Genomic DNA, 21,356 nt, shown 5'->3' with positions numbered 1-21,356 from the left:
CAGATTTTAAAAAGTCATTTTTTGCCCAGTATTCTAACACATACTTTTACACATTATTTTATTGAGCATACATTTAAAAACTAATCACTTATTTTTTTTAGCCAAAAATAGTGTTTACAGGAGAACAAATATTTCAGAGAGTACTGTTATTTTGTGAGGTAGCAACACAGCCAAGTTTTAAAAGGAAGCACAAAGCATACCATGAGCTGGAAACATTCAGGAGAGCAAGAACTAAACCCCAGGGGGATAAAAAAGTAATTTCATTACAGCCTAAGAAAAGGCCAGTTTTTCAGACAAGAACTTTAGACGCAATGTCTCAGAATTCAAATGTTTTCAGGCATAAAACTGAACACTGTCAGCTTAACTGCAGTGGGATGGAAGTTAGGACTACTATAGACAAAACACAGGAAGGTACTAGTAGAGAAGCAGGCTGCCAGGAGGCACCCATAAAGAGGCAACTGTGACCCTGTGCAGAGACAGAAAACAGCTTTTTGAGGACCATATGCTGCCTGAATAGTTCCTCATTCATGATCCTGCCTTTTTCTTCTTCATAAATTCCAACTGTCCTGTATTGTTTATTGAAATGTGGAAGAAACTTAAGGAAATGGTAAAAGCATTGGGCAGATGTACTCAAAGTCATTGTCACAAAAGGACTGAAAAATAAAATTTGTACCTCTGTATAAAGTTAGGAGCAGGTGTCAAACTTAATTGGTTCAAAACTCTGACTTAAGTTTTTTATGCTGCTTAGTTTAGACTGCTAAAAAAGGCAGCACAGTTAAATGATCCCTGTTTAGCTCCTGACAGTAGTAAGGCCTCTGCCTTCTGCAGCACAACAATCACTTAATCTTGATTTGCAGCTTCTGCAACAGGAGGCCCACAAAAAACCAAATTCCTGTGTTTTCCCATGTTTTATCTCTACCAGGAAGTACATTTTTGAGAAGAAAAAAAATGTTCTGAATTCCAGCATTAGCTCAATGTCTATGCAGTTGGTTATGAAAGAACTTGTATATTTATTTGTAAATAGTTTTTTTACTTTTTTCTCAGAAGAGAGATGCACTTTTCCTACAAAAGCTAGGGGCTGGCATATAGAAATTTCAGTGAAGAATGGTTAACATGTCTTTGACCCCATGACCTAAAAGCTTGTTCAATAGTAAAAGTGAATAAAAAAAAGAGTGCTCTGTCACCAAATCTAGGTTTATATTTATATGCTATACTAATAGATAACATCAAAGCTTTCATCAGCAGTGTTGAAAATAATTAAAACATTTACTTCTAGAAGAGTGGTCTTATTTTCCTTTCCCCAAAGTAACTGAGTACATGCTTACTTAAGGAGAAACCAATTTTCCTATTTTTATATTGAAATGAAATCACATCAGGCTGGATACAGACTTGTGAAATTTAAACTAGCAAGAATCTCCTCTCTCTTCTTTTTTTATGTTAATGAAAATGCAAATATATTCATAGTACAGCAGAATCTCACTGATGATTAGGGCTTTCTTCATCTAAGTTGTATTGTAACAGGTAAAGGTGAAGACCTGTCTTCAAAATACAAAATTCAAACTCAGGTAAGTCCTTTCAAATCTCCAAAGCTCCTAAAAGGTAGAACACTTTCTACAGCATAACCCTATAGAGTCCAAGTAAAGGCTAATAAAACAAACAAACAAACAAACAAACAAACAAACAAACGCCACTAAGAAACAAATTCTAACATGAATAATGACAGTAGGCATTACAAATTTTACAAAATTACAAATTTTACAATTACAATTAAAAACAAGTACTGATATACAATGCAAGTCACCAGTTCTAAAACTAACAGCTTACTACACGTTCTTAATGGCAATGCAATTCCTTCACAGGTAATTCAACATTCTTCTCCTTCAAAGCTTTAACTCTCTCATTATGACATCCACTTAACCCAGAACTGCAGCTCACTATTTGCAACTATTTTATCAAATACAAAATATTCAAAGTAACTCAATCAGCAAAACATGATACACTGCTTTCCTGGAGCTTGTTTCAGATAGAGTACAAGCAGCTCCTAACCGCAAGCACAAGGAAAAGACATTGTTTGAAGAGATGCAAAGTATTTCAGTGATGACCTTCACTAACACTCAGCAGTTATGGCAAGGCAATACACCTAGAGCACTATGCTCAAGAATCGTTTTTATCACTGATCCAGCTCAACAGGCTCCTTTGCTATTCAGAAGTTCAGCCTTTATTTAAATATTGTAACATACCTTTAAGTCTCTATGAATAATAGGGGGCTTCTGCTTATGCATATGCTGCACTGCTCTGCAGGTCTGATAAAAGATCTTCAAAACTGTGTCACAAGAGATAGGTCCTTTGGATTCTACTTTCTTTAAAAATTCCACCAGCTGTCCTGCAGGAAATGACAGAAATTCACATAAGCACACAGAGAACACCGCAAAGTCTCAAAGCTTGACATAAATAGACCTTTGTCAAGAAAGATTTACAGTCCTGAGTTGTATTAATAGATTTTCTAGAAATGGCAAGTCCACACTGACTACAGTGACAAAAGAAAAAGTGCTCTAAGAAACCACTCCTACTCTTCTCTTCTATGACTAGCCTCAAACACAAAAAACTTAATGATTACTTCATATTTAAGACAAGGTTAAACTGTACTCTAAGAACCATGATCTTTATCCTATAAAAGATAAGTTTGAACTCTAGCTCCACTGAACCATGATATCTTCTACAGTCATTCCAAGCTTGTAAGTTAAAAAGTGCACAACCCGTGTAAAACAGCTGCCAGAAGCAATGTGCTCTGCTGGGAAAAGAAATAAAGTTTACCTTTACACAGCTCTGTAAGCAGAAGAAACTCTCCTTGCCCTGTGTCTGATTCTTCTTTTCCTATAGATGCTGCAGAGCAAAACTGGACAATGTTGGGATGACCTGAAAGTTTTTTCTGGAGATAACATGTTCAAGAAAGATGACTCCCAGGTTCATTAGTACTATTGCATCCAGTAGTTTATTTGAAATGTTAGCTTAAAACCACAGTAAGTATAACAGTGGCAATCAATACCCTAAGCAAATCAGGGAAATACATGTCTCAACTGTAAGTAATCTGAGAAAGCAATCTAAGGTAATGCAATAAAAAGTCAAAATAAAATATTAAACAATACTTATGATTATGGCTCAGGAGAAACTGGACTCAGTAAGAGGTGTTTTTGTCTTTTGACAAGGACTACAAGAGCCTAGCATGAGTAGCAGGGATATCTTGTAACTATTGGCTGCTTCTCTAAATGGCTGATCAAGAAAGGGCTATTGTAATCTCACCTATCTTTCTCAAGGATGGATTAAGTATGCTATGCTTCAATTTTAAGTAATTAAAAGAGAGTTCAAAACAATTAGGGGTCTAAAAGGGCAAGGAACTTATCCTCTGATCATTAGCAATAATTTTTCATGCTAAGACCTTCATCATGTTTCACTTTCAGTTCAAAAATTTGAGGTATCATTTTTGAACTATATAAAGGGGAGTATAGTGTAAGTGATGTCAGCTCCTGCCAGTGGAAGTTATGTTGCATGATGCCAGTCTGTGCATACACTGACTGTGAGACAAACACAAACTATTTACAGAATGCACTAAGTCTGAAGTGTGAAAAGCAAAGACAATGGAAGTAGAGCAAAGCCATTAAAAAAGGGCAAGTTGGATCCACACAATTCACATTAATGCATCTCTATTCAGAGTTCCAGAAATTAATTGCATTTCACAGCCTTATCTCAGAAAGTTAGCAACTATTAACTCTTCACCATGTTGTACACTTTCTTTAATGACTCTGAGCTGTGAAAAATATTCAAAGAACATTGGATTATTCGCAAGATAATGTCAGAGTAGATAGAAAATGTATAGATAACTATATAATAATTTATTCATACAACCATGAGCCCAGACCTCCACAACCTCTTAGGCAGCGTATGGCATGAAGAAAAACAAGAATCTGTACAGCAACCTTTTGTTTCCCAGAAATCTCAAGCATCTAAATATATTACAGAAAAGGATACCATAAAACAAACTTCCTGAATGATGGCTTTGTTCTTTTCCTCTTCATTAGACAACAATCTCTGTCAAAAAAAAAAAATATTTGAGAAGATATAGTTACTGAAACTTACAGAATAAATGTGCATAGATTTTTTTTCACAGAATATGAAGGGTAAACTATAGTCAAAAACCTAATGAACTGTAATGGGGCAGTAAACAAAGCTGGCTTATTGCACACTTTGGCATTTATTTATTGACATAATATTATTTATTTTTTATTATATTATTGACAAAATATTTCTTATCATAAATAATAACCAGTTTTCCAGTTAACTGGACTATTCAGGTTTAGTGATAATTGAGCAGTTGTAACTTTTGACACTTAAAAGTAACTGCTCTGACAGTTCTGACAAATAAAGCCCTAAAAGTCTCCTGGCTGCAGCATTGTGGGCTAACAAGAAAGAGTCACCTTCTGTCTGAAATATTCAGCAACAACCTTCAACTCACCCTACACTAAATTACTCCAGATTATGCAGTCCAGCTTTTTCAATGGTACTGGTATAATCAGAAGCAAAATTAACTATTGTTTCTAGTATTATCTGGATTTGCAGTCAACATTTGACTACAATCAGCCTGAGCATTCGCCACAAAAGTACCAGTTGTACAGAACAAAGGAAGTGTAGTAATGGTTCACCTTTTACCTGTTATTTTTTAATGGGGCTACTTCTAACAGATCTTTTGAATACATATAGTACATGGCTTTGGTCACATGTTTTGTTACTGTAAAATGTGGAATGAGATGGAAAAAGCCAAAGTTATTCCTGGTGGTAACATGCCAAATAACCTCTCCCACCCCTCATACAATTTCTCTGTTTACAGCTGATTATCAGAAGCCTCCAGAAACCAAGAATCCAGAGAAGTGTCTCTAAAACCTACCAGGCTGAATGTTTAAACAATGAGTCAAAATCTGGAGCATTAATTTTAATACTAAGGAAATTTACTCTTAAAGTAAGAAGGTGGGCTAAATCTGCTTCTAATGAATGAAAAAGACACCTGTACTCCACTTCAGGTAACTATGAAATATTTTTTCTATCCATGGAACAAAATGTTTTGGACTGGATCATTAATTTCTATACCAAATGAAAAATAAAGACCAGGGGCACTTAAAAGGTCAGTTGTCAACTAAGTACGAAGTGCAGGGTTCTAACTGGAATGACCATTCTAAATAGTGAGCTACAAACACTACTAATATACTGGATTTTTTCAAGTTATGCCACTGGCATACATCAAGCACCAACTGTCATGCTAAAATGCCAAGCTAAAAGACAGATCTTACAAACCTATAGTGAAGTAAATAATATTACCTTCAAAGCATAATCTTTGCCACTTCCAAGATCTTGAGCTTCATAGACAAAAGCAAAACCCCCTACAAGAAGAAGATACATTAAGTCATCTTTAATTTCAGTATTCAGGTACATTATTCTTTTTAGTCTAACAGAATCAATACATGAAATCAGATTTCTGAATGTACCAAGCACACATTTTTCAGCATCTGGACAAGACTGCTGATACTCAGCAAGAGTTCAGATATTCTATTCCTTTCTTGTACGTATGCCAAGAGTACACTGACTTTCTTACTTCCCTGAATTTTGTTAAGTCTGTATATGCAGATTTCTTATTAAGCCATTTTTTAAACAGGTCTTTATAAAACCAAAACACAGTACAGCATTTGTATGTAATTAAATGTAAGTATTACCTGATTATTTCAATTAAAATTTTTGGCATTACACTGCTAACACTTTGTACAAAAAACAGCAATAACTACAAAAGATAAGTGCTAAACACACACTTCCTATTTTTAAGATAATTGTCATGCTTCAGGCTTCATATTAAAAGCAGTAAGATTTTCAAGCACAGAAACATACATTCCAATAGGGCTAATTTTGTTACTGAATTGCAACGTATTAACCCATAAAATATTTCCCTTCCAATTCCTTTTGTCAAACTAATACCTCCCTTTGCTCAAGAATACTGTGCAAACCACATTGTTTGAGAGTACATAACTAGTTTAAAATAGGCTTTTCTACACCTTATTATCAAGTACTGAAATGCAAAATAGAACAGAGTTAATTAAACGTTGTAGATCTCCAGAGAAAAGTCAGTGGTATCATGCCTGGTTAATTCCTACTTCACTGCACCTGCCTTACAGAGAACCCAACTGCTATGGCCTACTAGCTAACCTTTTACAACTGTACCCCTCTCAAAACTACACATCACATAATACTTATTAAATTAACTGCATTTACACATCAAGTTGGATTTTAAACTGTTCTTTTTTATCAGGTCTCTGCTCTTCACTTCTTCACAAAATATTTTTTCAGATAAGCAGCTTCAGTAAAACAACAGCTGGAGAAGCTCCAAAACAGGGGAATCAACCATACTGCTTGCTACTGCATTTCACTCACTGTTTCATTACACACTTAACTAGTCATGATAAAGTGAGGGAGTGAGCAGCTTCCTGTTTGTAACTATTTGATATGACTTGTCTACTCCCCTCCCAAATATGGACTGAATTTGTTTTCACATCAACTTTCAGTGGTTTATGTTTCAGCTATAACTTGATTGAAACACTACAATTCTAGCCTAGACTGTAATGTATAGTGCATCTTACCTGAAAGCTTTTCTACCAGAGCATCAAAACAGAAAACATGCTCTGTTTTTGTTGCCAAGCACTGATCCACAGTATTTTTTTAAGTCCAGTCATGCATTTGTGTCCACTGCAAAGTCCTAGTAACATGAAGAAATTGCCTGAAGAATGGCCTAAACTTAAAAATCTGTACATTTTCCCCACACCTTTGAGAAGCAGAGAGGTAGAATATCTTGAAACTTTCAGAACTAGCCCGCAAGCAGGAATTACTACAGCCAAGAAACAACAGTTTTAAAAAACAGAACTGTTCTGCTCCATGTTGAAAACATTGTCTATGTTTACAGTGAAGAGAATGAAAGCTGGAAAGCTGCTAGGTCAGGCACTTTAGTTGTTCTTTAGGAATCATATTTTTTTTTTTCCCCTATCTGTCAGCAAATAAAACTAACAATGTCCACAGAAACTTGATATTAAGCATTCATTGTGCCTTGCTGCTAGAGGTTTACACCCAAAAACCTGGACAGAAATAGGTTATCATTATCCTACGAATCCAGTAGTTGCAAAGATCATAGCATTGTTTCTATAGGTTTGGCAAACTATAATACTGCCTGTTTACACTCAAAATACTGGGGAAGCCCTGAAGTATTAAAGAAAAGAAAAACTTCTGCTTTAATTGCAGAAATTTCACCTCTGTAGAAAGCAGCTTGTAACAAGTCACCTACCAGTGTGGCCTAAAGTTATGATAGCTATTTTTAAACTAAAAAATATAAAATATTACCGTCTATACCCATTTATGTCTGTTGCCTATTGCTATCTTTCTGACTAAGGACTGATTTTTTCATTATGGTAAAAGCATTAGACTCAGATCAAACAGATTGAATAAGGCATTCTTTTTCTCATCATGCTTCTCTTCTTGTATACTCTTTTGTCAATGTTTGTTACTCAAAGAAAGTATAAGAATTCACTGCATGTGAAGAATGGTTGTTAAATGTGTGCTACAGAACTTGCTCGTTCCCTGTTTTTCACACAACCAAATACCTGGTTTATACTAAATTGTTCAGTCTCCTACACAAAAGAAGGCAGGAAAATTAGGCAGGAAATCTGTGACTATTTTATTTAAGTAAAATTGTGGGGCACCTGTGCCCTTTACCAGAGGATGCAAGAGAGCCACGATCATACCAAGGGCGAGTAGGGATTATATGTACAGGCCCCCACCAAGGTCCTCTAAAATCTTATCTGAAGTGAGCTACTGAAATGTCCAAGCAGAACAGGAAACAGGATGCCATATTCTAGGAGTGCTGAATCCAGTCTGTGACACACTTAGTCTGCTCTTGCATTTACGGGTAGTATCAACGAGATCATCACCAGCTCCACAAGTTACTGTCAGCCTCCTGCAGCTGCACTCTGTATTTTCAATCAGCCCAGTCCTACCCCAGCAGGACAGCAGGAAAACGCACCCAAGCAACCTGTGCAACAAGTCTCAGCTTAGAGATGGCCAAACATGGGTTTGCACCAGCACTGCTGCACACTACAGAGCTAGAAGGAGTTGTGGGCTATAGCAACAACTGAACCTCTGCTGCCACACGAGACTGTGCAATGCTAAACCACAGGCTCTGTTCACACCAGCTACAAAGTTGAGCATATGAGCCTACAGAAAAGGCTCTCTGTCTGCACTGGCAGATGACACACAGTTCACCATGGATCTGAAATCCAGGTTCAGAAATCAGCACCTGACTTTGCAGTAGGGAATCTGGCATCAAAGAACTGATCTAGAAGAAAAACAGATTCTATACTTGTAACCATGAAAGGGAATACATAAAAGCCACAGTTGGGAACCCATGTATTAGAACTGGCCACAATTTGTCCAGAGGTGAAAGATAAATGCAACTTGAGCAACAAAGTAAAGTATACACTACAGACAGATTCAAGTCTGCAGATAGCAAGAGATATTTTATATTCTGGATTTTATATCTATTCTACCTTTATGCTCAATATACCACAAGGGTTTAGACCAGTTACATTTGTTAGAAAATTATACTTTGAAGAAAAAGCAAGCAGCTAGCCCAACTTCAGTTAGCAAAATAAGTAAAAAAAACCTACATAAAATAAAACTATAGTATTGAGACAAACATGGAATACAAAGCAGTGGTTACAGAAAAATTGTCAAGAACTGTAAAGTTAAAGCATGTTTCCACTTGCTTTTTTTAAGTTGTCTAACCTGGCATCTTTCCCCTGACATTTTACAATGCCTGTGTCAGATTCTGGGGAACAGTAGGCTGCTGTCAAAGCAAAGTATTAAAATACCTGCTCCAGAACCAAGAACCAAACAGTATATATGCCTCAAAAACAGTTTTCTATCCAAAGTTTCCTTTGTCCTTTGGTAACTGCTGTGGTTACTGCTGGCAAGAACGTTACACAAGAATGTAAGCAGCACGGACAGTTCTTTTAGCATTCACATCCCACTGAGTGTTTACATTTCAGTTGCAATTCTGACTGTAAAGAAGCTGTAAGTAAAGGCTGAAGGCAGAACAAGAGGACATGACATTTAGTACTTCAGTAAATGCAACTTGCTACACAAGAAACTGCCAGTTTTTCTCCAACATCATATGACAAAAGTACTTGATCATTCAAGTGACTAATTATTGCCCTTAAGAAGATAAAGCAGTAGTGAAGACCCAGTTGCTGTTGTCTTACAGCACAAAAATTCTGTAAATAGTGGTTTGAAGTATCTAATTTTAACCAAACCTTTCTTCTATGTTGATCATCAAGATTTCAACAGAGAACTACATCGTATCAGATAATTACAAGAAACCACAGAAAAAAAACTCCAATAACAAAAATGAGCTCTAAATAGAGCTTTGAGGTATTTATCCTAAATAGCAACCATCTCTACAAAGTTAATGAAATATATAATTGCAGTATTACAGAAAAGGTCACATTATAGTCTTCTGAGACTTCTATGGTGCTTGTGCTTGAGGAAATAAAGTATTCTTTCTGTCCACAAGCACAAAGTGATCCAAGTTTCTGCTAATAGCCAAGTAATTTCCATCTACCAAACATATCATCTTTTCTGAAACAGATTAACAAGTCATGCCCCAGGCTACCTACCCAAAACTTCACTGAAACTAAAAGCTGCCCAGATATTTAACTCCTTCTACTCTAGCAAAGTCTACGTGCACAGTGAGACCAGCCTCCTGACACATGTGTTTAAAGCAAGCAAATTTCCTGCATTCCAGTCTTCCAAACAACTCCAAACAACAGATGCAACTTTGCATGTTTGGCATAATATTATACATTGTTACTTTTTAAAAAATTTTAAAAAAATAAAACCAGCAATCCAGAATTTCCATGAGGCCTTTGGTAAATCATAAAGACACTGACAGGTTACAAACTCCTCTGTGTTCTGTTATGCGGTGAAGGCATTTTAAACCACGAAGCGAGCGAAGAAGCGGCCACACAGCACAGCGGCTCTCGGCGGCTGCTCCTGAGGCGGGGCAGTAACACCACGCACTGCGGCGACCCCCGGGCCGGGGACACCGTGCCCGTGCCGGGACAGCGGCCGGGCGCCGGCACCGAGAGCCCTCCCCGGGAGCCGGAACCGCCGCCGCCCGCCCGCCCCCACCCGGGCGCGGCCTGCCAAGGAGGAAACCCGCCCGGTCCAGCAATCGGAGACGGGGAAAGCGGGAGCGGGAGGCCCGCGGGGAAGCCCACCCCAGTCCCGCACGGCCCGGCCCTGCCGCCCGCTCCTACCCTCGGCGATGACCCGCTTGATGCGCAGCTTCATGTCGCCCATCTCCACCGTCTGCCCTACGAAATCGTTCTGGTCGCGGCTGGCGGCTCCCAGGGAGCCGGGGCCCGCCAGGAAGTCCAGGGCGGACTGGAAGAGCGACATGGTCCCCCGGCAGGAGGTGGAATAGGATGGGACGGGAAGCGATAGAAACAAAGAGGGATGGAGTTGGAGGGCTCCGCCGAGCCACCAAGAGCCACGGCGAGAGCCCGCCTGCCTGATCTGCCGTCTCCTCAGCCGCTCTTCCCTCGGCTCCGGGCGGCTTCCGGGAACGCTGCGTCACTTACGCGCTCCCGCTACCGCCCGCCCGCCGCAGCCCGGCCGGGCCCGGCCCCGCCCCGCGGGAGGAGCGGGATCGCGCCCCGCCTCCCGCCCGGCTCCGCTCCCGCGGTGTCCCCTCACCGGCTCCCGCCCCGGTTCCCGCCCAGGTTCCCGCCCCCCTCCGCTCCTGCGGCGTCCCCGTCGCGGCTCCCGCTCCCGGCTCCCCCCAGCTCCGCTCCTGCAGTGTCCCCTCACCGGCTCCAGCTCCCGGCTCTGCTCGTGGAGCGTCCCCTCACCGGCTCCCGCCGAGCTCCGCTCCCGCCCGGGCTCCCGCCGGGCCGCGGGGAACGCGCCAAGCTCGTTTTCTCGCCCTGCCCGGGGCACTCTCCCTCAGAAGGGTCGCCCTTCCCAAGGCAGCGGTGCGTTTCCACATGTTAACACTTAGGCTGGCAGTCGGCGAGAGATAAACGTTCTCCTGTGCGCAGGCACCCCTGGCGCTTGGGCAGCACCTGCGCTTCTCCCACAGAGCATTGCTGCCGTCCTTTCCCTGTTGGTGTGCTTTCGGGATCTCCCCCGTCTGCCGCTTTTCCCCGCAGCCCTGACGGGCCAGCCGCTGCCCTGCCTCCCCCCCGCTGCCGGGGCGCACGGAGGGCGCGGTGGGGAGCGCTGTCCGTGTGTCACACTGCCGCGCCGGGACACGGGCCACCGGCCAGGCACCCACCAGAGCCGTGCGCTCACACTCCTCTGCTGCAGCTGGGCAGAGCAAGGAAACATCCAACAAAGGGCTCCGAGCTGAGATAAGGACCGGGAGAAAACACTCCAAGGGCAAAACAGGCTCAACTTAGAGATATCAAGTAGTTTATTACTAACAAAATCAGAGGAGCATATTGAGAAGTGATATAAGCCCTTAAAAACAACTTTTCTTCCCCCAACCACTCCCTCCCACCGACAGTGCAGGGAGACATGCCCAGGTCAGTTCATCACCTGAGGTTTTCTTCTACTGCACAGGGAGAGAAGTCCTCCTCCCGTGAGACCGTGAGTCCCTCCCATGGGACACAGTTCTCTCTGAACTGCTCCAGGGTGGCTCCAAATCTCAGGAGCAGCAGTCCTCCCAAAGCTGCTGCAACGTGAGTCTCTCCCACGGGCAATCTTCCCTGCTGAGGTGTGGGTCACATTAAGGAGATATAAGAAAAAATGTAGGATAGGCAGTAGGAATGTTACACTTGAAAAACTCAGGATGGATTTGGCTCTGCAACTATTGCAGCTATCTGCAGGATAGGAGAGCCTTGATATGAATGATGCTTTTCTGGATTAAAAAAAGTTTAGAAGAACACCTGGATAATATTTTACTGACCTGTGGTTTTAAATATCCAGGATCACACTGGAGAGGTCAAGCAGATTAGAGTCCAGAAGGCTCTGCAGTGGTGGGGGCTGACCCCATTTTCATTTATCGCTGAGGCAAAAGTGTGGTAAAATGCTACAGTTTTTAAGAATACTTGGTCAGAAAAAGGTAAAATATTCTTTTTATTTATGGAGTTTGAGAGCCTATGCGTTTGTTGTTGTTGGTTTATCTTTTTAATTCCAAAGCTTGTAAGGCTTATCCTTTATATGCTGGCACAGTTCCTGTTGAAAAGTAGAGGGAAACAAGGTTATGTCATCTGTTACTAGTTTGCATTTTAGTTCTGGCAGCCACACTATACTCCAGTGGAACGTTTGAGCTCCTGATTTTAAAGGTCTGCTCCAAGCTTCCCCTTTTAACTCTCACATAGTCTCTTTCTTCTACAGCTTCACCCAGAATGCAGCACAAACCAATCTGTCCAAAAACTCTGGGTGGAGAAGGTGGTAAAGAAGGGATTTTCTCTTGTGTCATAAGGTCAAGGCAGGGCAGAGCCATAAACTGAGGAATTCTTAAATGAAAAGTTCTTGTTGTCTATTAGCATGTAGTAAAGATAGCACTTTAATTTTCATTCCAGTAATTGCTTTCAGCTTCTTAAGGATTAAATTAATTAACTGCCAATGAATTAGCATTCTACTTTGCATTTCTCTATATAACCTTTAATCAAAATATAACTAGGAAATGGCACACACAATAATGTCTCCATAGAACTTCATGTGTTCATTAGATTCAGCACAGATAAAAATCTATTTTAGAAGTACATCTCAGAAGATTAAACACTACTTCAATGTTTGTACTTTTTATTGTAATTGCTCTTGTGATGTAGTCCAAAAGAATAAATCATAAAGCTAATCCTCACACAAAGCAAACAGAAGAGGTTTGACCATTCTTAATTTAATATTTTTGATTTGTATGCAGAAACCCTCCATTTGTTCTCAAATCACAACTATACCAAAGATGCTCTTAGAGAGCCAAGCTGGCACTTCTGTCCTGTAAAGAGGAACCACCTCAAGTGAGATTGGATAAAGTTGTTTATATGTTAAACTTCTTGCGCCCTTTACCTGATCCACAGTTGTCTCCTATTATTTTTCTTCTTTAAATTCTAAACAGCTAAATTTTCATGAGGGTGTTAAGGTATGGGTTAAGGATTTAATTACTGGAATGTGGATTGTCCCAGCAGAGTTAATAACATGGAGAAGAGAGATATGTTGTTGATTTGACAGAGAATGGCCATCATTGAGTTGCTGTTTGCTGTGTTCAGCTGTATTTGGAGCACACCAGAAGGAACAGGTTGGATGGTCCCATGACTGAAGCAGAATGTGTGGGAGACACCAGGTGGACTGAAGCATGGACTCTTAAAGAACACGCTGGGAAGATGATCACTCAGGGCAAAATAAATGGGGATATTGACTCAGGCTGAAAACTCAAATTTAAATTGGTGGATGTTACCTTTCCTTTGGGTTTTTGTTGTCCTCTACAGAGAGATTGGCAGTACTGAAAAACATTTCCCTTCATATAGCATTTACTGCCCAAAACGGAGGAACTTTATGTTAATGGAGAGGTATTGCTTTTGCATAAGGGTGTTGAGTTAGTAGCTGAAAGTTCACACCTTAAGCAACTAGATTGGTTACCCATTATGATAGTAGTGGCCAGTTGTAAAGTTAAGTGGATGCTGCTTAGCTAAGTTCTAGTCTAGGCGACTGGACTAGATGACTTGGTCTTTTATCCACAAAAATGTAACTCTATGTGGAGAAAAATTATTCAACAAAAAGTGAAGGTATCATTCTGCCACAGATGTGTCATCTAGGGATTGTGGAGTCTGTAACAGTATTTGAAAATTCATCTTTTATGTGCCTTGTAAATGTACCTTTCTTATTGTTAGCTCATGGTTATGGATGCAAGGATTTTGAGAGTATGTATTGTAAGGACTTGCTAGAACTCAATTGGAGTTATTTTAATTGGGAATATTTAAAGTTTGAAGATGAGAATAATTGAATGGCTTTTTTTGTAAGTGAAGTATTGTCCCTCCGCTGTCTGCTTGGATTTTTGCAATGGCCCTGCAAAATCCTTAGCAGCTGTGTTCTTGGTTTGAATAAAAAAAAGGGGGGAATATTAGCTTCTGAAATGTAGTGTGTCTATTCGTATGTCGTGCCCACCTCAACAGTGACACTGTCCAGTCATTTTCTTTCCCACTTGGCTATCCCAGATTTGAGTGAAACTATGTCCATTTGAAAGATTCAGGCTTCATTCTGCTTCACATCATCCAGCAAGAATCAGCAGCTTTTGGAAGTGAATAACCAGTAGTACCTCCATGTCACACCCAGGTAATTTTGTGCAGCACTAATTTTTCATTCATGTTGCTTTTTGCACTAGTTGCAAAACACAAGGCATAAGTTGCTGTGTTCTTCTGATGTAAAGATTTTTTCTTATACAGATTATCATCTGCTATATGTTGGGAGATTTTTATAAAGTACCCTAGCTATATATTTCAAATAAGAGCCTGTTCATTTGATATTAACATAACCAGGTTAATAAAGCAGTATTTGAAGCATTTGTAAATAAAGATATTTCAATTGTTTTCTATGTATATATGCTACATTCCAATTTAATTAAATTTTCAGCAATAATGCTGTTACTGATTTGGGAACCCTTTCTTTACATCTGAGTTTCTAGTTTAAGTTATTCTTGTCTGATAATAGGAACATATGCCAATGATTCAAAAAAAAAGTTACTTCACTGGTTTTGTGGAGCAATAATTTTGTCTCTAGCTTTGGATTAGACACTAAAAAGTTAGCAGATGTATCTTTTCTCTGCTTGATGGCTTCAAACAAGGCATATATCTTTTTGCTTTTCTTTAGGAATATTTTATATAGGGAAAATTAGCTACCCTGTACAAATAAAATTAATTTACTGGTTATTAGAAAACACACTGAAATTTGTGGACAGGATCTCTGGCGATTGAATGTACAGTGTACCTATTCCAGTCTGTAGTTAGGGATTTCTGCTGCAATTGGTGCTCCTGACTTCCTTGAAACACCAATCAAGGGAAAAAAGGGCTTGGAGTCTATCCAATTTATTGAAGAAAATTCAATAAAAATTGAATTTTTATTGAAAAATAAAATGCAAAGCGAAAGAAGTGTTTCAGGAAAGTGTTCTTACTGTCTAAAATACACTCTGAGTTTTTTGGGTGGTGTTGCTTTACTTGTTTGTTTGTTTGTTTGTTTGTTTGATGATAAGCCATGATTAAAAGACACCTCAATTGAACAAATTATTTCTTTATTAAAGTTAACAAAACTTTATCAAAATTGTCTTCTTTTGTGAGAATGAAATCATCAATGTTTCGTTTTAGAAGGATCAAGTATTATGACAGTAAAATTGATATTAGCTGTAAATGAGACAGCTGTAAAATTGAGACTATATGTCCATTTACTGAACTTCCTTTCAAAAGGTTGTTACAGTCATCTTACTTGTGGTAATCTCTGCAATCCCATGCCATTTAAACCTTGTACATCCACTTTACTAAAAGTGGAAGTCATTCTGACAATTCAGAATCAGCAAGCTACATTACCATTTCTGAGACAATACTAACTTGAACAAATTTTCATAAAAGTTAATGATAGATTTGATGGCTACATGGCCATATGCAAACTAAACAGTATTATTTTCAGGCAATTATAGGATCCAGGGTCGTGTGATAAAAAAGAAAACTTGTTATTAAATAAAAAACCTGTAAAAAATGCCCACAAAAGAATTGCAGAAATTAGATTTATTTTCTTATGGAAGAAAAATACGCCTCATATATAGGTCACAAGGACTGAATGCAGCACTCCTGTGCTAGATGAAGTTAACTGTACCAGGACAGGGACAGATGCACAGTGACCTCATTTCAGCTTTGGTCTATCAATGGAGCAGTGAATTGGTCAGTCTTTGCATGAAAGGAAGAAACTTTTAAAAACTTGCTTGAGACTGAGGATATAATCAGCTACTTGCATTTGGTTAGACTTACCACTGGAGTCTTTATCTTTCTGTTAAAAGGGGCAAGGTAGCCATATTGCTTTGTTGATTAATAAAATTCCCTGGTATCACAGAAGTTGCAGCATTTCAATATTGTGTCTGTGTTACCAATATAATTTAATATACAATTAATTCTAATTCACACAGACATGGAAAATGCAAGTTTAAGACAATAGCTATAAATGAATAAAAGAATTGCAACATAGGATTTCATCAATTTTTCCAGATACAACTACAAAATCATACTGTTGAAAGCAAACAGATAACACTACCTAGGAGCTACGGATTGTACGGATACAATCACCAGTGTTCAGAAATGGGTATTTCTACTGATTTGATTAAACGTAACTGAAGTACCTTAACTAAAGTTGTGGTTATAGAAGTTGTGGGTGAAGTAATTACAGCAATTTATGCTATTTCTGCTCTCCTCTCATAAGGAGCTCCTAATGTTACCTCATCAACTTCATCCACTTCAGTATGAAATTAATTGGATAAGCAATAGCGAATTTCCCTGGCAGAATAGGAATGGCATCAATATCCACAATCATTTTAATGTCTGATCACATCAAAGACCTAAATTATTCACATTACCCAATCAAAGCTGAATACTATCCTAGATAGAGCTGTGTGCATTAAAGCTGTAAGGAGACTGTGGAAGTTAGAAATCAAATACAAGTAATTTTCAGGATATCTATTAACTACAGAATGCCATTTCTAAAAGAGTAGATACAGTCTCTTCTTCAACAGCTTGAAATTTTACCTGATTATTAAGTAACATGAAACATTTTGAAAAGCTTAAAACACAGACTTTCTGGGTATTTCCCATAAAAATTCTTCTCTTCCAAAGTGCCCATGGCATGCTGATTTTTCATAGGTTGGCCTCTTCAAATACAGCTCCATAAATGAGAAAAAAGAACAGTCTTACACTTAACTCTACTCCAATATGCATTATGATCTAGATATATCAGAGGGATTATCAGTATCATCTCCAGAAGATAATAAAATCTAGGTGTTATTTCTGTCCCTACACAGACTTACAGAAAGAAAAATAGAGAGCTTATAATTTTAATTTTTAAGTGTCTAGAAATAGTGAGTTTTCCTTCAATGTCTAACAGATGTAGTAAGTATGCATGTAGTCTTTTTAAACATTACAGTCCAGAAGCATTTTAAACAGAAAAAAGTTCAGCTATACCAGGGCAAGTATCAATTCTTGTGTGTTTTCTATTCTTTCAAGTGTTATATAGAATATTTTCTAATGGCATATATATATTTTCTGTGGCATAAAGCGAATTATCTCAAAAGAAGCTGCCAAAGGTGATGATGATCTACTAAATAAAGTAAGTGTGGAAGTTTAACTGCTTATATAGAGACACAAAGTCTCTATTTAAAATAGAGCTTCACATTACATAATTACAACGAGATAAATCATAATGAAGGTGCAAGTCATGCTTATTACCTTTTAGCCTGCCAAATATAGTGGATTGCAGCTGTGATAAATTGTTAACTACAGGTATCTATATAGAAGTTCCGCTTCATTTCATGAAAGACCTGAAATATTTTGTCTGCTTGGACTTTCTTCAGTTTGGCATTACCTTGCTTTAATTATCTTTGAAAGCACACTTAAAACAGATGATTCATGTTGTAAACTGCTGGAGAGCAGATTGGTGGAGAAATGACGACGGGAAGAAGTACAAATACTGACAGGATAATCAATACACATTCTTTCAATTATGTGGACATTTATGATGTAGAGCAGCTAAGTCTTGTTTCAAGTAGTATTTTGTGAAGCATGGTCACATGCTGCAATGGTTATTGTAGGAGTCATGTGTGCTTGATCCTAAGCCAAACTCCATTTAAATATGACTGCTGACTAAATGAAAGGTAAGACACCATGAACTATGTCAATGAACAGGTGATTCAAATAGACAGCCAGCACAATTTATAGGATTTTAAATACTGTGAGGTGATGTTTAACATGGAAATATTCACTCAACAATGCTCATGGTTTGTTGTCTGCTTTCTTCCTTTCCTGTCTGCTTTCACCACTTTCAGGATTATAATAGCATAGTTCTAAAATGCAGCATTTTTCAATATAAACGTGGGAATCACCACAAATTATTAGCAAGGAACTGCCATAATGATAAAGCAAAAGAACAGTTTTGATTGTATTTGTGAACTTATTACACTTGGAAAACATTACTTTATGGCTATAGAAGTTGCCAAAATGCCTTTCATTATCTTTGACTATAAAAGTTATAAAAGTTATAAGTCAGCTGTGCTCTCAGCATATATATTGCATACTCTGAGAAGGAATGCAAAAGGCTCAGCACACAAACAGAATGTTGATATAGCTTGTCAGAAAAGTATTTCCTTTTCAAGGGAAAAAAAAGAGACTTTCTATTCAGTAACATGTTGATATTTTTTTCCCCTCAGAGACAAATATGCTCAAGATTGTTCAGGAATATAGGGAAATTCATAATTTTAGTAGCTCTGGATTTAAACCAGAAGTGAATAATTAAAAGCATTTTCCTCAAATAATGAGATATGTAGCATTTATGTTTTATCATTTTAGAACAGAGCTTTTAAAATCTGCATTGCTCAAAACAAATAAGTATGTGCATGGACTCGAGTTCTTGCTGGTATCTATCTCAGGCTTGAATGCCTGTGTCAGTTTCACAGACTTAAAACAGAGTTCCTCAAAGACGGAAAGAGAGTGTTTCTCTCCATTACTTCAGCATTTCACAAAACATCTAAGACATCCAGTCTATCAAGTTTGGTGAAAATCAACCAAGAGATCAGGAAGTTACTCAGGAATGAGAAGATCAACCTGTACCCTTAGAACTCAGGAAGCCATACTACAAAAAGACAAGGAGCTCTGCTGTCTTGAAGTTTACATAAAGAATCCTATGAGTTAGTCACAAATGGGAGAAAAACAGTGAAAAATGCTAGGGTCAAATTACAGCTCACTGGAATGTAGGTTGTTAACTGCTGATAAGGACAGGTACTGATCTGCTCCTCTTCTCCAGTCCTTTCTTCTCTCAAAGAAAATAGTAATTCCCATGCTTCTTTAAATGTAAGGATTGTCTTTGTCTAAAAGGTCTACTATTTCAGGCCCAGAAATATTCCAGAAATGGTGCACTGCTAAAGGCAGTATTAATAGTTTTGCATGTCCTGACTGATTGCACAAGCAGCCTCAGCGGACACTTCTGACCACAAGTGAATTTTCACTTCAATAATGTTCATTTCCTGGCTGTCTTTGTTCTGGTTTTTAAATATATACAATAGTTCAATTACAATAGTTTCATTACAGTAGTTCAGATGTTAAGAGGGCATTTAAGAAGCATAGATTCCTTTTGAGTCAAGTTTAATTGACTCCAAACTGATATGAGAGCACCAAAGCCTTTTCACTGTCTCATGAGTTGTTGCCACTTGAATATCAAAGGCACAGAGCCCAACACTTCTTTCAGAAAGAGCCAGTATTTCTGTTGCCCTTCAGATAAGGCAGAGATCTGGAGCCCTACACACCCTGTAAACCGACTGGAAAACCTAACTATGTCTAATGTTAAACCTTTAATTCTGCTTCACCAGACACACTACCACCTGGCTAATGAATTGCAACACAACTCACTGCCAGGGTTACTGCTAGACATACATGATGTAATTTAGGCTGGTCTTACTTATTCAGTGTACTTTGTGACCTGATTTATCAATTGGCCCTTGTATGTTGTATTAGGTGCATGAATGAATCTGGCCCATTTTCTCCCATTTGCCATTCCACTCAAGATTTCTCCTGCCCAGCTTGACTCCCAAATCAGGAGTCCTCCCAGGCCCTTTAGAAATCTCGGCCTTAATTTTGTATAAACTGCAAATGGTGCAACAAAGACTTAACAAATTAACTGCCAAAAAGATAATGTCCTTAATATTCAGGGAGGTCTGAATATTTTCTAATACAGATGTAACTAATTCAGAGGAGAGGAAAGGAAATAAAGGCAGAAAATCCTCTTTTCCTGCTTCTCCTCTAAGAAATAACACAAGCCATGATTTATATATTCCTGAAGCCGATTCTAACATTCTTATAAATCTCTTATATGCCAACCCCACCTGACCAAAAGCCACCTTTCAGGGAGTTGTAAGAGTGATAAGGTCACCCCTGAGTCTCCTTTTCTCCAGGGTAAAGAATCCCACAGTTCCACACAGGGTTTGTGTTCCAGACCCCTCACCACCCTCGTTGCCTCTTCTGCCCAAGTGTCTCTAGGTGCTCCCTAAACTGAGGGGCCCAGAACTGGACACAGCACTCAAGGTGTGGCCTTACCAGTGCTGAGTAGAGGGGAAGAATGACCTCCGTGCTCCTGCTGGCCACACTATTCCTGATCCAGGCCAGGATGCCAGTGTCCTTCTTGGCCACCTGGGCACACTGCTGGCTCAAGTCAGGCTTTAGGATGTATGGCTCTGGGGAGATGGGTCTGGCTGCTCCCCAAAAACAGACAGGGGGGACACAGCCCTTCAGCAGCTGCTCCAAGCCCTAGGAAAGGACTTCACTCCCAGACAGGGCAGTGGAACTGACAAGGAGCTGGTGGATGCTCATTTCTTCCTGTGCTCACAGCTCTGGGGGTGAGTGATGTCCTGCAGGAAGCCAAGGTCTGACTCCTGGATATCCAGCATGTTAACAGCAGCCGCCAGTACACTGGGACCATCCACACCCACAACCTGTGTACAGGCTACCCACGGTGGGGCAGGGACACCTGCCAGGTAGGAGTGCTGGGGGCCAGCCCCAGCAGTAAGGTACACCATCATTCTGTGCTGTGCCTGGCAAATCACTGTTCCACCCCCAGGTCTCCTCCATTGGTGGAGTTTCCTTGCCAAGTGCCCATGCTCCTCAGGCCTGCCCCTCTGCCCAGAAAGTCCATTCAGTGCCCAGAGGTCCAGATTCTGGCTCATCCATGCTCTGCCCATCCAGGATCACTGTGCAGATACAAGAGGAGGCCTCCACAGACACCCACCCTGTTCCCTGCTAAGGTTCTAGAGACTCCAGCAGCTGAGCAGAGCCTTTTTGTGCCATGAACACAGCTGTGGCAGGGGCTGCAAGAGAGAAGCAAGCCTCTAATGTGGATAGCAGCCACCCAACAGCACCCTGATCCTCTTTGCTCTGCTGCAGGGTGACAGTGGAGGGTCTCTGGTGTGCAAAGGTAACAGTGCCAGCTACTTCTGGCTTGTTGGAGTGACCAGCTGGGGAAAAGGCTGTGCCAGAGCA

At 39.7% G+C, this 21,356-nt stretch overlaps 1 protein-coding gene across 1 annotated transcript in view; it reads right to left on the bottom strand.

Annotated features, from left to right (window-relative positions):
• GAK (cyclin G associated kinase) overlaps positions 1-10,738 on the bottom strand; it is a 61,531-nt gene extending 50,793 nt beyond the window's left edge. The window contains exons 1-5 of the mRNA XM_079330879.1: positions 10,398-10,738; positions 5,368-5,429; positions 4,027-4,086; positions 2,815-2,929; positions 2,241-2,383 (exon numbers count right to left, since the gene is read on the bottom strand). Coding sequence (XP_079187005.1) covers positions 2,241-2,383; positions 2,815-2,929; positions 4,027-4,086; positions 5,368-5,429; positions 10,398-10,539 — 522 coding nt within the window. The 5' untranslated portion in view covers positions 10,540-10,738. The remainder of the gene's footprint in view (positions 1-2,240; positions 2,384-2,814; positions 2,930-4,026; positions 4,087-5,367; positions 5,430-10,397) is intronic.
• Between the last annotated feature and the right edge of the window lie 10,618 nt (positions 10,739-21,356).

The sequence above is a fragment of the Erithacus rubecula genome, assembly GCF_903797595.1.
Source record: "Erithacus rubecula genome assembly, contig: SUPER_Z_unloc_1, whole genome shotgun sequence".
Taxonomy (NCBI): domain Eukaryota; kingdom Metazoa; phylum Chordata; class Aves; order Passeriformes; family Muscicapidae; genus Erithacus; species Erithacus rubecula.
The sequence above is the reverse complement of the archived record's forward strand: the minus strand, read 5'-3'. Positions and strand labels throughout refer to the sequence as shown.